General features: G+C 38.4%; 2 protein-coding genes across 3 annotated transcripts in view; both read right to left on the bottom strand.

The window, feature by feature from the left end:
• The window catches only part of LOC310715876 (complement C3-like), a 90827-nt gene extending 79449 nt beyond the window's left edge, over positions 1-11378 (bottom strand). The window contains exons 1-2 of one of the 2 annotated variants that reach the window (XM_083522572.1): positions 11229-11378; positions 10791-10986 (exon numbers count right to left, since the gene is read on the bottom strand). In XM_083522572.1, coding sequence (XP_083378698.1) covers positions 10791-10986; positions 11229-11299 — 267 coding nt within the window. In that variant the 5' untranslated portion in view covers positions 11300-11378. The remainder of the gene's footprint in view (positions 1-10790; positions 10987-11228) is intronic. The other variant, XM_083522573.1, reaches the window with a different exon arrangement.
• The window catches only part of LOC310715878 (complement C3-like), a 79004-nt gene that overhangs the window by 21953 nt on the left and 38953 nt on the right, over positions 1-18098 (bottom strand). Inside the window, exons 3-8 of the mRNA XM_083522574.1 lie at positions 9185-9341; positions 7712-7788; positions 5725-5813; positions 5519-5601; positions 5339-5426; positions 1411-1513 (exon numbers count right to left, since the gene is read on the bottom strand). Of these exons, the coding sequence (XP_083378700.1) occupies positions 1411-1513; positions 5339-5426; positions 5519-5601; positions 5725-5813; positions 7712-7788; positions 9185-9341 (597 nt within the window). The remainder of the gene's footprint in view (positions 1-1410; positions 1514-5338; positions 5427-5518; positions 5602-5724; positions 5814-7711; positions 7789-9184; positions 9342-18098) is intronic.

Consider the following 18098-nt stretch of genomic DNA (forward strand, 5'->3'; position numbering starts at 1 on the left):
GCCTACCTCCACCTCTCCAGGCTCTTCTCCACCTGCTCCCTGCTCTCACCACAAATAACAATATCATCTGCAAACATCATAGTCCATGGAGACTCCTGTCTGACCTTGTCCGTCGACCTGTCCATCACCTCTGCAAACAGGAAAGGGCTCAGAGCCGATCCTTGATGCAGTCCAACCTCCACCTTGAAACAGTCTTTCGTACCTACTGCCCACTTCACTGCTGTCACACTGTCCCCATACATGTCCTGCACCACCCTCACATACTTCTCTGACACACCTGACTTCCTCATACAATACCACAACTCCTCTCTCCACCCTGTCGTACACTTTCTCTAAATCCACAAACACATAATGCAGCTCCTTCTGAACTTCTCTTTACTTCTCCATTAACATTCTTAAAGCAAATAATGCGTCTGTGTCCAATCGACTTTCCACTCTTCATCCTCTTAATAGCTGCTCTCCCTTCGTCCTTAGTAATCCTATCCTCTTCCTGCTTCACCATCTCCAGACCACCCAACCCTCTCTCATTTTCCTCGTTCATCAGCTGCTCAAAATACTCCCTCTATCTTCTCAACACATTTTCCTTCTCCTCCATCTCACAACCCACTTGTGGAGCCTAAGCACTGATGAGATTAATCATCACCCCTTCAACTTCCAGCTTCACATTCATCACCCTATTAGAATCACTCTTTACCTTCACTACACTCTTACTGTACTCTTCCTTCAGAATCCCCCCTACACCATTTATCTTTCTATCCACACCATAATAGAACAGTTTAAACCCACCTCCAATGTTCCTGGCCTTACTCCCTTTCCACTTGGTCTCCTGAACACACAACATCTCTACCTTATCAACTTCCTCTCTCCCTTTACCAGTCATAGTAACAACTTTAAAGTGCCCACCCAAACCTCGACTCTCCTACACTTCTTAGAGTTAAGGAAGTGTTTTGTCTTTCTTTTGGGTTTTTTTTTTTGTAGGTAGTTAGCATTTGTTAAAAGTGCTTTTTGTTTATTATTTTGGCCTTGGTCCACCCTGAAGTCTGTCCTGGCACAGACTTCAGGGTAGACCAAGGCCAAAATAATAAATGCTGTATTGTACATACTTCAATATACCTTCCATTTTACGATACCCCGGTGTTTGTATTTCCATTCCCCCATCACACATTTACCAAATACACTTCCATCCATCCATCCTAACATATCTATATATTTTTATATTATATATATATATATATATATATATATATATATATATATATATATATATATATATATATATATATATATATATATATCACCCCGTGCCTTTAATCATGCTGTGCACCCCACCCCTAGACTGGGACGTAACACTGTACACAAGACAAGTAAAGGTTTGTGCTATAAAGTGAGAAATGTCATCTTATATCTTACTGTTTCTCTGCTTAAAGAGCCAGTCAAACGGATCTTCAGCTCATCCTTCCTCACTCCAAACACCACAAAGGCAACACCATCCACATTTTTTCCAAACAGGTATCTACATAAATCACAAAGGTTACATCATACACACAGCAGGGTCAGGTAAACAAATAAATATGGCCTAAAAAAGTATATTTTATACAGTAAATATAAAAATCTTAACTCTGTCAAGAAGTTGCATATTTTTTCAAATATACCGATCAAAATAACAACATTTTTTTATATTCAAAAACATAAATTAATATTTAAAAAAAGTGATATTTAATCATTAGGAACATTTAAACAAACAAACAAACAAACAAACAAACAGAATCTAAAACACCCTGATTCCATAAGTCTGCACACCTTTTCATAATGGGGCTCTAACTGTCTTCAGAGTTAACCAGTCTCACTCAAATTTGGACCAGTGGTTAAGTGCATAGAACCTGCAATCAATTAAAGTGACTGATTAGTCGATAAAAGTCAGTTGTTACTGTATTATTTGATAGAATATTTGGGGTTGCATTTTACTAAAAGCCATGCAAACTCTTCCAAAATAAAAGAAATAAGAGAAATGGAGAATGCAGGAAATTCTAACGATAATCAGAGATTATTTGATGAATGAGAGATAGAAAACTGTAAAAATGTAAACACCAACCAATCTAATGTCATTTATATATGGCATTTATGTATTTCATTTATTTAAAATGTATATTTAATTCTTGTTGTTCCCTGTTACTTACTTGTTGGCACATATATTTAAATTGTTCTTTTTTTTTCATTTACTCCATTGTGTCCTGCTGCTTGCTTTTTTTTTTTTTTTTTTTTACTCTGGAAGCAATTGAAAATGTAGCAATTGTTTGATCATTTATCAAATAGAATTAAGGAAATGTAAGGTAGTTATATAAAGTAAGTATATATATATATATATATGTGTGTGTGTGTGTGTGTGTGTGTGTGTGTGTGTGTGTGTGTGTGTGTGTGTGTGTGTGTGTGTGTGAACATACACTATATTTCTATATGTGTTTTTTCCCAAACCCTTTTCCAAACTGTTACCACAAAGCTGGAGGCATTCAATTGTATGGGACGTGCATTCACTTGAACTTGGAAACCCAAACCTGTTCCAGCATGGCGATACCCCTGTGCACAAAGTGAGCTCCTTGAAGATCTGGTTTACATGCTTTAGAGAGACTGATCTTTAGTGGCCTGCTATAGAGCTCTGATCTCATCCCTACTGAACACCTTTGGGATGAATGTGAAAGCTGCACCCCAGGTCTCCTCACCTACATCAGTACCTGCATTTTATAATACACTTGTGGCAAATGAAAACAAATATCCATAAGCACACTAGAACTAGTGAACCATCTTCCCAGAAGGGTGGGGGAAATTCTAAGAGCAAATTTGGACTAAATGTGGAATGCAATGCTCAAAAATCACATACCATCTTTTAGGACCAGGTGTCCCAATACTTTTGGCAATAAAGCCAATGACCCAAAGCACACATTCAAATCAAGTGCTGGAATAACCCAGTCAGAACCCAGAACTTTTTTGCAAAGAAGAGACAGTTAAAATTCTAAAGTTTAAAACTGGGAAGAATCATATGTGCTTCTACAAAGTCTGGTATGGAAGTTCTTCTGCTATAGAGCTATGGAATAAACCCTATTAAACACCTTTGGGATGAATTGGAATACTGACCCCAGACCTTCCCTCCTCACCTACATTGGTTGTCATACTTATTTTCCTCACTGTATATATATATATATATATATATATATATATATATATATATATATATATATATATATATATATATATATATATATACAGTGAGGAAAATAAGTATTTGAACACCCTGCTATTTTGCAAGTTCTCCCACTTAGAAAAATCATACATTGTGATTTCTGGATTTTTTTTTTTAGATTATGTCTCTCACAGTGGACATGCACCTACGATGACAATTTCAGACCCCTCCATGATTTATATATATATATATATATATATATATATATATATATATATATACAGTGAGGAAAATAAGTATTTGAACACCCTGCTATTTTGCAAGTTCTCCCACTTAGAAATCATGGAGGGGTCTGAAATTGTCATCGTAGGTGCATGTCCACTGTGAGAGACATAATCTAAAAAAAAAAAAATCCAGAAATCACAATGTATGATTTTTTAACAATTTATTTGTATGATACAGCTGCAAATAAGTATTTGAACACCTGAGAAGGTCAATGTTAATATTTGGTACAGTAGCCTTTGTTTGCAATTACAGAGGTCAAACGTTTCCTGTAGTTTTTCACCAGGTTTGCACACACTGCAGGAAGGATTTTGGCCCACTCCTCCACACAGATCTTCTCTAGATCAGTCAGGTTTCTGGCCTGTTGCTGAGAAACACGAAGTTTGAGCTCCCTCCAAAGATTCTCTATTGGGTTTAGGTCTGGAGACTGGCTAGGCCACGCCAGAACCTTGATATGCTTCTTACAGAGCCACTCCTTGGTTATCCTGGCTGTGTGCTTCGGGTCATTGTCATGTTGGAAGACCCAGCCTCGACTCATCTTCAATAATCTAACTGAGGGTAGGAGGTTTTTCCCCAAAATCTCACAATACATGGCCCCGGTCATCCTCTCCTTAATACAGTCCAGTCGCCCTGTCCCATGTGCAGAAAAACACCCCCAAAGCATGATGCTACCACCCCCATGCTTCACAGTAGGGATGGTGTTCTTGGGATTGTACTCATCATTCTTCTTCCTCCAAAAATGTTTAGTGGAATTATGACCTAAAAGTTCTATTTTGGTCTCATCTGACCACATGACTTTCTCCCATGACTCCTCTGGATCATCCAAATGGTCATTGGCAAACTTAAGACGTGCCTGGACATGTGCTGGTTTAAGCAGGGGAACCATCCGTGCCATGCATGATTTCAAACCATGACGTCTTAGTGTATTACCAACAGTAACCTTGGAAACGGTGGTCCCAGCTCTTTTCAGGTCATTGACCAGCTCCTCCCATGTAGTTCTGGGCTGATTTCTCACCTTCCTTAGGATCATTGAGACCCCACGAGGTGAGATCTTGCATGGAGCCCCAGTCCGAGGGAGATTGACAGTCAGGTTTAGCTTCTTCCATTTCCTCATGATTGCTCCAACAGTGGACCTTTTTTCACCAAGCCGCTTGGCAATTTCCCCGTAGCCCTTTCCAGCCTTGTGGAGGTGTACAATTTTGTCTCTAGTGTCTTTGGACAGCTCTTTGGTCTTGGCCATGTTAGTAGTTGGATTCTTACTGATTGTATGGGGTGGACAGGTGTCTTTATGCAGCTAACAACCTCAAACAGGTGCATCTAATTTAGGATAATAAATGTAGTGGAGGTGAACATTTTAAAGGCAGACTAACAGGTCTTTGAGGGTCAGAATTATAGCTGATAGACAGGTGTTCAAATACTTATTTGCAGCTGTATCATACAAATAAATAGTTTAAAAATCATATATTGTGATTTCTGGATTTTTTTTTTAGTTTATGTCTCTCAAAGTGGACATGCACCTACGATGACAATTTCGGACCCCTCCATGATTTCTAAGTGGAAGAACTTGCAAAATAGCAGGGTGTTCAAATACTTATTTTCCTCACTGTATATATATATATATATATATATATATATATATATATATATATATATATATATATATATATATATATATATATATATATATTTTTTTTTTTTTTTTTTTATGTGTATGTGTGTTTGTATACATTGCAGATGCTCCATGTGTTAATTTTTATACAGTATATTAATCAAAAGGAGTGTTGAGGGTCTGTAATCTCACTACTGTTTCATTTTACAATTATTTTAGCCACTCACAGTATTTAATACATTGTTTTTTGTCTTTGACACTGTTCAACTTACTTGGCAATGATTTCCACCTCAAACGTCTCATCCTCGACATAGAAAAAAGGTTTGGGCAGTTTTAATGCTACCTCAAAGCTGGGAAGCACTGCAAACAAAAGTGAAACAAAACATTTTAAACATCTGTGTGTGTGGGCACATCAACATTAGCGAGTTTGTTCCCAAGTATAATATTTGTACCGTAATCTTTCGTTTCAAATTCAGCAGTGAAATTCTTTTGTGGGTTGTTTTTATACTGTGCTGCTATAGACCATATACCAAATCTGTCAAAAGAGAAAGAGTGAGAGAAAGAGTGGTTCACATTAGAACTGATAAATCATGTGTCTTAATGTGCAGATATTTATTTTGCAATGTTTTGAAAATACAGTATAAATGCCTGGACTCACTTGACAAGTTCAGGGATTCGATATTGTCCAATCTCAAACCCTTTCTTTGGGACCAGTGTTTGCCTATCGACTGTGTTTCCTTGAGGATTCTTTCGGGAGGTTGTGAAGATTAAAAAATAAATAAAAATTAATTTGTCTTAAAACACCAACAGTCATCAACACTACATATCCCTAAACTTTTAATTTATTTTTTTTGTCTTCTTTGCTTATCCTAATTTTTTGCTTTCTGGCTTCGCTTCGCCATATAGCAGCGGTGTTTCTTGCTCGCGAAATATATATATATGTCAGAGCAAATGAGAATCCTGAGGTCAAAGGAACTGCCTGAAGAGCTCAGAGACAGAATTGTGGCAAGGCACAGATCTGGCCAAGGTTACAAAAAGATTTCTGCTGCACTTAAAGGTTCCTAAGAGCACAGTGGCCTCCATAATCCTCATATGGAAGACGTTTGGGACGACCAGAACCCTTCCTAGAGCTGGCCGTCCGGCCAAACTGAGCTATCGGGGGAGAAGAGCCTTGGTGAGAGAGGTAAAGAAGAACCCAAAGATCACTGTGGCTGAGCTCCAGAGATGCAGTCAGGAGATGGGAGAAAGTTGTAGAAAGTCAACCATCACTGCAGCCCTCCACCAGTCGGGGCTTTATGGCAGAGTGGCCCGACGGAAGCCTCTCCTCAGTGTAAGACACATAAGAGCCCGCATGGAGTTTGCTAAAAAAACACCTGAAGGACTCCAAGATGGTGAGAAATAAGATTCTCTGGTCTGATTAGACCAAAATAGAACTTTTTGGCCTTAATTCTAAGCGGTATGTGTGGAGAAAACCAGGCACTGCTCATCACCTGTCCAATACAGTCCTAAAAGTGAAGCATGGTGGTGGCAGCATCATGCTGTGGGGGTGTTTTTCAGCTGCAGGGACAGGACGACTGGTTGCAATCGAGGGAAAGATGAATGCGGCCAAGTACAGGGATATCCTGGACAAAAACCTTCTCCAGAGTGCTCTGGACCTCAGACTGGGCCGAAGGTTTACCTTCCAACAAGACAATGACCCTAAGCACACAGCTAAAATAACGAAGGAGTGGCTTCACAACAACTCCGCGACTGTTCTTGAATGGCCCAGCCAGAGCCCTGACTTAAACCCAATTGAGCATCTCTGGAGAGACCTAAAATGGCTGTCCACCAACGTTTACCATCCAACCTGACAGAACTGGAGAGGACCTGCAAGGAGGAATGGCAGAGGATCCCCAAATCCAGGTGTGAAAGACTTGTTGCATCTTTCCCAAAAAGACTCCTGGCTGTATTAGATTAAAAGGGGGCTTCTACTAAATACTGAGCAAAGGGTCTGAATACTTAGAACCATGTGATATTTTAGTTTTTCTTTTTTAATAAATCTGCAACAATGTCAACAATTCTGTGTTTTTCTGTCAGTATAGGGTGCTATGTGTACATTCATGAGGAAGAAGAATGAACCTAAATGATTTTAGCAAATGGCTGCAATATAACAAAGAGTGAAAAATTTAAGGGGGTCTGAACACTTTCCGTACCCACTGTATGTCTCATGACCCCGGTTTATCTCGGAGTTGCGTTTGCCACATAACTAATTAGTTTGGCTGATTTTCTCGGTCTCTCGCAGATAGCACGATAGACCAAAAAACTTATAGGGAATTGTTTTCATGGAGTTTTATGTTAAAATAATAAAAAAAATATATGAATATAAATATAATTATGCATTATAAAAGAAGTAGAATGTTAATATAGTACAGTACTGTATACATAATAGTATTTTTGGGTTGGCGTCCGTTTATCACGGTTTTTCGTTTATCGCGGGCGGTTTGGAACGTAACCATTGTGATAAACGAGGGATTACTGTATATACTTTTCATATGTTATAGATGGAAAAGAGAAGATGCAGAATTATACAGTAATTAAATGTCTAAATGTCTTAAATGTGTTCTAAACTGTGTAAGGAATTAAAGTGTTTTTGTTTAAGCACTTACTATGATGTCTACATCGATTAATTCAGGCTGGTCATCAGGCTTTAGTTCAAGATTTAATGAGAAGATCCTGAAAAAAACTGATACACAAAGGCCATTTTACTTGCTGCATATGAACATTTATCTTTTGGTGAATACAGAATTGTGATTAGCTGGAGGTTCATGTTTGTGTTCTGAGCATCGAACACACAGGTAGTTTTCGTTTGTCAGTTGAATCAGTGTTCGAAATTCGAATCAATTTAATTAATTTGTTTTTTTATTGCACTTTTAACAATGAACATTGTCTCAAAGCAGCTTTACACAGATAATGTAGTGATAAAAATGAATAAGATGTTCTTTATAAGTGTAAGTTTGTCCCTGATGAGCGAGCCGGTGGCGACTGTGGCAAGAAAAAACACCCCCGAGATGGCCTAAGGAAAAAACCTTGAGAGGAACCAGACTCAAGAAGGAACCCATCCTCATCTGGGTTGCAACGAATGTCCATTTATTGCAGATAAATGAAATAAACCTGCGTCCCCCAGGAACTAACAGACTAACTAGACCTAGCCAGAATTTGATTGGGGGCACTCTCCTCAAAAAGATTCCCCTGAGCATTCGCATAGACATGTGAGCGCAATCTGCGCAGTTGGCTCTCTCGAGAACGGACCTAGCGTTCTCCGCGCTCACGCAAGCAACGCACCGGAAAGTGTGTTTTCTCTTGCTGCTTGCTTTCCTATTTATTCGGACATTACCATTTACTAATAAACACAAACATATATAGAGTGCTTCCTGAACAATTAGAAGCTAGCGCCAGCTTCACTCTATGTGCTTCTTATAGCTTCCTCATCGTGACGCCACCCCGCCAGCTACGCCGCGCTTTTTAATTGGACCGATTACACACGACCTTCTCCGACCCAAACTTTCATGTCGGACACCTGAAGGGGACCAACTAAGAGATGCTGGGCTTCCAGCTGGAAGTACAGACAATTCTGGGTTGTGTATTACACATCATACAGAACCAGATTTCTGCAAAGTTGTTTCAGTGCTGGTAATCCTGCAAGGAAAATTCTTCACAGGTACAGGTCCTGCTACTATTAGAGTTTGTGTGGCCACCATTTCAGCTTGACAAGGCCCCAGTGGTGATCCACCTAATCCGTGGAGCAAAGCAATCAGGCCAACCACCAGAGGGACAGTCCCTTCATGAAACGTATCTGTAGTGTTTGTCTAGAGTCAGTGCCTGTCAAGCTTTTAATTATAAAATTTTTCTTATGTATATTACTTTTCTAAAGATAATTGATGATTGGCAGCCTCTGTCAGTCTTGCCATCCTGCCTAGACTTTGTTCCTGTCCTGGTCATTTAGCCTGAAAGTTAGACTTTCCTGAAGTAACCAAATATGTTCAAAGATGAAAATCTATATAAAAAAACACTTTTATACCAGTGTTTTAGATATCTTTATGCACGTTGATGTGTTCCTCTCAGAGTCCAGTTGGTTTTACCTGTTGTTCCAGGTGTGTATATGCTCTTGTCAGTCTGAACAAATATGTAGCCAGTTAGGGGGGACACCAACGCCACTTTCTCCAGAAAGTCAGTAGGAAACCGAGCCTGGAGGTACACATACTGCTTCTCCAGTGAGCCATCACTAAAGGCAGGAATCTGAACACAGCAAAGTTATAAAATCAAAAATCTGCTTCAAATAAATATCTTTACTGATATATATCGCAGTGGCAGGCGGTCCGGGCCAGCAAAGCCTTCTCTGCTAGCCTAAACACTATAGGAAGCACTGACCTACATTTACAAGCTAGAGTCTAATATTTGTTCAATGAAATTGTATTAATTTATTCCCAACAGTTTATTTTCTTCATTTCGTTGCATTTCTTTTGGCTGCACGTCTTCCAGTACGTGTATGTGGATGTTTGATTTTTTGTCCAATCAGATTTCAGCCTCTATGTGCTGCCGTCAATCCAATCTTCCTCGGGCCTGCAAATTAAATACTGCTGGCCTTTTTACCATAGTCTCCTTAAGAATTAGCTCTGTTTTTTCAATCAATCAGATTTCATATTCCCCTAACAGACTTTTATATTCGCCTTTCATGATTGGTTGATCAGAGGGAAACTGGTACAGCCAAGTTTGACTGGTAAATCACGTGTGTAGCTCTGCACACATTAATACATCTGAGTTAGACTTTTTTATGCCAACGGAGGAAGAGAAATTCATTACGTCTCGGACATACTTAAAAATCCATTTTTTAGAAAAGCTAGACATCATGAGGAGGTCGGCCAACACAGAAGCTAGCTAGCGTGTCTCAGCACGGAAAAGGGTTTTATCAACACTTGCAGACCAATATGTGAATATGAGCGGTACCACTGGATTACAGCCTCTGGAGGGCGCTGCATATTATGAGTAGGCATCTCAGGTGAGTAGGTTGTTTTTTATTTACATTTTTAATGTTTTTGTCATGTTATTAGACAAATATTGATTCTAAACTGCTGCAGATGTTGTAGGTGCACAGTTGTGGTTGTAGTTTAGAGGTTTGGAGTCTTAACTGGGTTTCTTGCTTAGTAAAATGGTATCCAGAGCGAAGAAGATTGACTTCTCTTGTATTTCTTCCATTTTCTATTTTATACAAAATGAGCAGGGGATCAAATAATTGTTTCCCCCACTGTATATCTATGTACTGGATATACTGTGGGCTTTCTGTTGGTACACAAGCAAATTTGTTTTGAATTTAAATGTGATTCTTTTTTTTTTTTACTGTGATAAAAATCACAAACTTGATTATTAGTAAACTTATAAGGTACACTTTTTAATAACATGTATTTTTATGTTTTATACATGGTTAATTATTAATAATTATGGTTAATTATTAATTATTATTAACAAAAAATAAATGTTTAGGAATAAAAAGGTCAACATAACCAAAAAAGGAAAAAAAATATTTATTGCATGAATTCAAGCCTTGGATTTGTTTATTTTTAAATATTTGGATTATGTTTGTAAAAATAGACACTCATGAAAAATTTTCATGTGTTTAAGTTTTTTTTTTTTTTTTTTAACATGCACATGAATATTATTGATTCTGTTGTGCAATATTGGAGAACTCACCTTTATGTTAACCAGAGACTGGTAGTTGTTGGCAGCAGTGAGGGTGGTGGTTGCAGATGTCAATTCTCTCTTTTTCTGTGGATAGTCCTTAATGCTGATCGTCACTTGGAGATCATTTCCACTATAATCCTGCACCTCCACAAACACCTTCTCGTCTGCGCCCATGTGCAGTAGGTTCGGGGCCAACAACACGTTCCTGTGACAGCATGGGAACATTTTACCATGAGCTCAAACAAAGACACACAACACTGTGATCAATGTGCTCATGTGTGTAAAATTACGCGTTATGTACGAGTGCAAATAGTGTGTGGAAAATGCAGAAACTACATGTGAAAAAATGTGCGAAAAGATGTGAAAGGTGTGTGTGTGTGTGTGTGTGTGTGTGTGTGTGTGTGTGTGTGTGTGTGTGTGTGTGTGTGTGTGTGTGTGTGTACTCACAGTGGATCACATAGTATAATTTGAGGAAATGAGAGAAGTGCCACCATCAGCCACACCAGGTCTACATGCATCCTGCCTGCTGGTTCTGGTTCTGTCTGAGGAAGTGTGTTTTACCTCTGAACACTTATAAGCTGCCAACCTGATGTTGACTTTCCACTGCTTCTGCTCTACATTTTATATTGTGCAATAGTTCAAACACACACACACACACACACACACACACACACACACACACACACACACACACACACCAAAATGTGTTGACACATAAGTAAATCTGAGTTTCCAACACTTTTATAAAACTCTGAGGATCTGATAAGATCTAATAATTTACCTGTATTTAATTATTTTTTACATTTTTTGCCTTGTATTATTTTTTTATCATATTTAATGTGTAACTTTTAATAATTTTCTTTATAACTTATATATATATATATATATATATACATTCATTTTCTCCCGCTTATCTGTAATTCTAACGACTGCTGCCCAATCCTCTCAGCACCGGTCCCTTACGGTCCCTGCTGCAGGTGGTGAGCCCACGGGAAGGCGGCCCCACGTCACTCCGACGTCACAGCCCTTGATATTTTTCTTGTAAGGGACCCCTGGAGCATAAAGGGTTAAGGGCCTTGCTCAAGGGCCCAAGAGTGGCAGTTTGGCAATACCAGGGCTTGAACCCCCGACCTTCCGATCGGTAACCCAGCGCCCTAACCGCTGGAGCCACCACTCCCCATCTTATATACAGTGGGTACGGAAAGTATTCAGACCCTCTTAAATTTTTCACTCTTTGTTATATTGCAGCCATTTGCTAAAATCATTTAGGTTCATTCTTCTTCCTCATGAATTTACACATAGCACCCCATACTGACAGAAAAACACAGAATTGTTGACATTGTTGCAGATTTATTAAAAAAGTAAAACTGAAATATCACATGGTCCTAAGTATTCAGACCCTTTGCTCAGTATTTAGTAGAAGCCCCCTTTTGATCTAATACAGCCAGGAGTCTTTTTGGGAAAGATGCAACAAGTCTTTCACACCTGGATTTAGGGATCCTCTGCCATTCCTCCTTGCAGATCCTCTCCAGTTCTGTCAGGTTGAATGGTAAACGTTGGTGGACAGCCATTTTTAGGTCTCTCCAGAGATGCTCAATTGGGTTTAAGTCAGGGCTCTGGCTGGGCCATTCAAGAACAGTCACAGGGTTGTTGTGAAGCCACTCCTTCGTTATTTTAGCTGTGTGCTTAGGGTCATTGTCTTGTTGGAAGGTAAACCTTCGGCCCAGTCTGAGGTCCAGAGAACTCTGGAGAAGGTTTTTGTCCAGGATATCCCTGTACTTGGCCGCATTCATCTTTCCCTCGATTGCAACCAGTCGTCCTGTCCCTAAAGCTGAAAAACACCCCCACAGCATGATGCTGCCACCACCATGCTTCACTGTTGGGACTGTATTGGACAGGTGATGAGCAGTGCCTGGTTTTCTCCACACATACCGCTTAGAATTAAGGCCAAAAAGTTCTATTTTGGTCTAATCAGACCAGAGAATCTTATTTCTCACCATCTTGGAGTCCTTCAGGTGTTTTTTTAGCAAACTCCATGCGGGCTTTCATGTGTCTTACACTGAGGAGAGGCTTCCGTCGGGCCACTCTGCCATAAAGCCCCGACTGGTGGAGGGCTGCAGTGATGGTTGATTTTCTACAACTTTCTCCCATCTCCTGACTGCATCTCTGGAGCTCAGCCACAGTGATCTTTGGGTTCTTCTTTACCTCTCTCACCAAGGCTCTTCTCCCCCGATAGCTCAGTTTGGCCGGACGGCCAGTTTTGGAAGGGTTCTGGTCGTCCCAAACGTCTTCCATTTGAGGATTATGGAGGCCACTGTGCTCTTAGGAACCTTCAAGTGCAGCAGAAATCTTTTTGTAACCTTGGCCAGATCTGTGCCTTGCCACAATTCTGTCTCTGAGCTCTTCAGGCAGTTCCTTTGACCTCATGATTCTCATTTGCTCTGACATGCATTGTGATCTGGAAGGTCTTATATAGACAGGTGTGTGGCTTTCCTAATCAAGTCCAATCAGTATAATCAAACACAGCTGGACTCAAATGAAGGTGTAGAACCATCTCAAGGATGATCAGAAGAAATGGAAAGCACCTGAGTTAAATATATGAGTGTCACAGCAAAGGGTCTGAATACTTAGGACCATGTGATATTTCAGTTTTTCTTTTTTAATAAATCTGCAACAATGTCAACAATTCTGTGTTTTTCTGTCAGTATGGGGAGCTGTGTGTACATTCATGAGGAAGAAGAATGAACTTAAATGATTTTAGCAAATAACTGCAATATAACAAAGAGTGAAAAATTTAAGGGGGTCTGAATACTTTCCGTACCCACTGTGTGTGTATATATATATATACACACACACTTAAATTTGCCTAATTATAAACTTAGTAAATAAGAAACCACATTTTATTTAAAAAGAAAATGTATAATTTTGTGATTATAAAATATGACTATAAATATATTTGTTTGTAATTGTAAATAATAATAACTAATTACTAATATAATTATCATACCTTTATATATTATTAATGATAATTCTTAGTAAATAATAATTATTAATTACTAATAATAACTAATTCAATTGATAGATTTTACTGCTTATATTTTTTGTAACCATGTTTGTATCTACATTTTTATTGACGCTTAGTTTTCGACATTATTTATTATTTTGCTATAATTGCTAGAAAAAGTCAGCTTGATCTAAAAACCTTTACCTGGACCCGGAACTTATTTTCTGTACTGAGACATGTGAAGGGTTAATGAAGCCAAGTTACGGTAAATCAGACGATTTTCAGGAATCTGTTATGTACACTTGACTTTTGATTATATAAACGTCCTGCTGGAAGACTGTTATTGATTGTATCAGGGTCAGCAGGTGAAAACACTCTCATGACTGACGATAAAGTTTCCCACTTTGCAGAAGATCTTTCAGAAGAGAGAAAGGCTGCTCTCTGTTTAGATTATTTACAGCGGGGCAAATAAATTTTTAATACGCTGCCGATTTTTTAAGTTTTCCCACAAACATAAAAAGGAGAGATCTGTCATTTTCATCGCAGGTACACCGCAACTGTGAGGGCCAGATTAAAAATAACAAAATAAATAAGTATTTTATACAATAGAGAAATATACCGTAATATTTGGTACAGAAACTTTTATTTACAATTACAATTACAGTTAAATGTACACTCTTATAAACAAACATTAAGAGTCTAGAATTGTTACGGCAGGTTTATTTTAACAGAGAGAGAGACAGAATATAAGAAAAGAAAAGTAATAAATCATTTTGTATTTGATCGAGTGAAATATGTATTTGATCCTGTACCAAAATAGCAAGAATTCTGACTCCCACAGACCCAAATTAGTCCTGTTCCTTTAAGAAATACCTTCTAATAACAACTCATTATGTGTATAAAAGACACCAGCCACAGAATCAACCTCTTCCATTCAAACCTCTCCACCACCATGGGGAATGGAATGGCTGGAATGGGCTAAAAAACCATCAGATTGTTGCCTTGGCCATATGCTTTTGGTCATTGTCATACTGGAAGACCATCCAACACCCAGCTGAAGCCAGAAGGTTCTTATTCAAGATTCTACAGTGCATGTGGTTCATGTGGTGAAGTCTTTCTGTACCTTTAGCAGAGAAACAGCCCCAAAGCAGAGTGTTTCCTCCCCCATGTTTGGCAGTGGGGGTGGTGTTCTTGGGGTCATTTTTAGCATTTCTCTGCCTCCAAATAACAACGTTTTATATTGTGCAATAGTTTAAACACCCACATACACATCCACATACACACTAAAATGTAAAAGTAAATCTGAGCTTTCAACACTTATAAAACCATTTATATAACTTTTAATAACTTTTTTTATAACCTTAAACTATATATATATATATATATATATAAAAGCAAAATTTGCCTAATTATAAAACTAAATAAAAATATTATACATTTTTTTTTTATATTTTTGTTTTTAAAATATGTACTTAAATAGTTTTTAACCATAAAAATATTTGTTTGTAAATAGGGTGCGAATCTGATTTTGACTTTTTATATTGTGCAATAGTAATAGTGCACACACACACACACACACACACACACACACACACACACACACCAAAATGTTCTGACTCATAAGTAAATCTGAGTTTTCAAAATTTTTATAAAATCCTGAGGATCTGATACGATCTAATAATTTACCTGTATTTAATTATTTACAAATTTTCATGACTTGTATTATTTTTTTTATCATATTTAATGTGTAACTTATAATATATATATATATATATATATATATATATATATATATATATATATATATATATATATATATATATATATATATATATATATTATACACTAAATGAATAATTCATAATTTTTTTATACTTTTTGTTTATAAAATATGTACTAAAATAGTTTTTAACTATAAATATATTTGTTAAAACAAATAATAATAAATTACTAATGGAATTATTATTATACTATTATATATTATTCATTATAATTATTATTAAATAAATACTAATAACTAATTCAATATATAGTTATTATGGTTTACATATTTTTTTCTACCTGTTTGTAGGTCAAAATTTGGACCGGCGGAGTGATTTCACGACCAGGAAGCATAAAAGCATTTGGAGTGAAGCCGAAGGAGGGGGGTTAGCAGGCCCGAAAGCGAGGAGCTTAAGAAGATTGTGACAAAGGCCGTAGAGAAGCTGAATCTATCTTGGCCCGCCGATGAGCAGAAAGCACCTCCGTCCAGTAAGCTTGACGAGTGCTTTCTGTTTCCGGGTTTGCAACCTCTGTGTCGGCGTCTACCGTTTTTTTTTTCTGACCTGCACACCGAAGTGTCAAGGTCCTGACACCTTTCTTAGCCTGCCCCTTTAACCCCAAGACAGTATTGTACTACATCATCATGGGGCTTGGGGATTAAGGTTATGGAGGTTTGCCGTCGGTTGAAGAGACGCTGGCAGGCTATCTCTCCCCAGGCGTGGCTTCCTCCCTTAAGGCCATGACACCAAGCCTCTGCGTACTACATTATGAGATGGACATGGGATATATTTTGGGTGGCCAGGTGCAAGAGCTTCGCTGTGCATTGGATAATGCCCTTCAAGCCACTAAAGAAAATGCTAAGTCCATCAGCCTGTCTATGGCTGCCCTAACCTCCACTGAGAGAAATCTCTGACAGGGATTAGACCATGTTGCTGGACGCCCTCTAGCCTTCAGGCTTCTTCGACGACTTTGTTACTTCGGTAGTCGAAATGATTCGGACCCAAGCGCATCCCCAACATTGGGAGGTGCAGAAATACAGCATCGTGACACACTCTCCCACTGTAAGGGATCCAAAGTGGCATTTGGGTTCGAAGCCCTGTGAGTTGACAGATCTGAGGACTGTCATCTTCAATAAGAGCGCTTCGACCAAAGGTCCTGACTCAGGACCTTCTGGCACATGTAGCACTGCACACCATAGCACCAGCTATTCAATTAGCGGGTGAAGTCTCTAAGACTCTAGCAAGAGGTGTCCCCTTGCTGCAAGTATGCATCCCAAAGCCATGTCTGAGACCTATTCAATGTTTAAAGGGTCCATAAACCAATATGGAGGCATTGGGATTGTCATTCCCATAGCATTATAAAACTCAGCATGTAGCTCAGCATGACCACATTTGACTCTTTCTGCTGAGGAGACTAATGTCTTTTGGAGTGCAAGGAGAGCTACTGAAGACCTTTTTTGACTCTGTGGTGGCCTCAGCCATATTCTATGGAGTGGTCTGCTGGGGCAGCAGCATCTCTACTGCAGACAGTAAGAGACTGGACAAGCTTATCAGGAAGGCCAGCTCAGTCCTGGGGATTCCCCTGGACACTGTACAGGAGGTGGGAGAATATTCATCAGAATATTGCATCATGTGCAATATTATGTGCAATATTACCCTCAATTACGTGCAATACCACCTTGAAATATTACCTAATATGCGTACTTTCTTTCTCCCTCTATTTGTATTTATACATTGTACTGTGTATATACTGTTATTATAGTATGTGTAAATTCTTTTTTATATATTTGAATTTATTTTTATTTGTTTGTTTATTATTATTATTATTATTATTATTATTATTATTATTATTATTATTATTATTATTATTATTTGTTTTTATTTCTTTGCTTTTATTTCTTTGTATATTCTTTTTTATATATTTGCATTTATTTTTATTTCTTAATTTTGCTGCTGTAACATAGAAGTTGCCCCACTGTGGGACGAATAAAGGTTTATCTTATCTTATCTTAGCTGTTAATTAGGAATGTCTCAAGGTAACTTGACTGTAACCCTGTTTCCTGAAAAACATGAAACTGGGAATGAGATGGTGTGCCTCATTGGTGAACTGCGGTCGGGTTCGGACATCTCTTCAGACAAAGTATTAACCTGATGGTATGTCCGTGTCACGTCCATTTGTAGCCTCATGTGCTACTCCCTCGGGAGATCATCCAAAAGCCTTGGACCACTAATCCAGCTCGGCTGCCAGTGAGACCAAAATTGGTGCCAAGACTATAAACAAAGAAGGGGGAAGCAAGGCTGCATTAGGGATTGGCTAAGGATAAACCCAACGATCTAACAAACCAACTAAGCTTTAACCATCAATCCCAAGCATCTTCCTTGCTAATGTAAAGTCTTTTGCGAACAAAATGGATGAACTGATAACATCACATAAGTAAATTAAGGAATGTAATGTCATGATTTTTATGGAATCATGGCGCAACGACAACATTCGTATTAGAACTATTGAGATTAGTGGGTTGCACTGTTTTCTGAGTGGACAGATTGGCAGTG

Source organism: Silurus aristotelis (assembly GCF_946808225.1).
Source record: "Silurus aristotelis genome assembly, chromosome: 20".
Lineage (NCBI taxonomy): Eukaryota > Metazoa > Chordata > Actinopteri > Siluriformes > Siluridae > Silurus > Silurus aristotelis.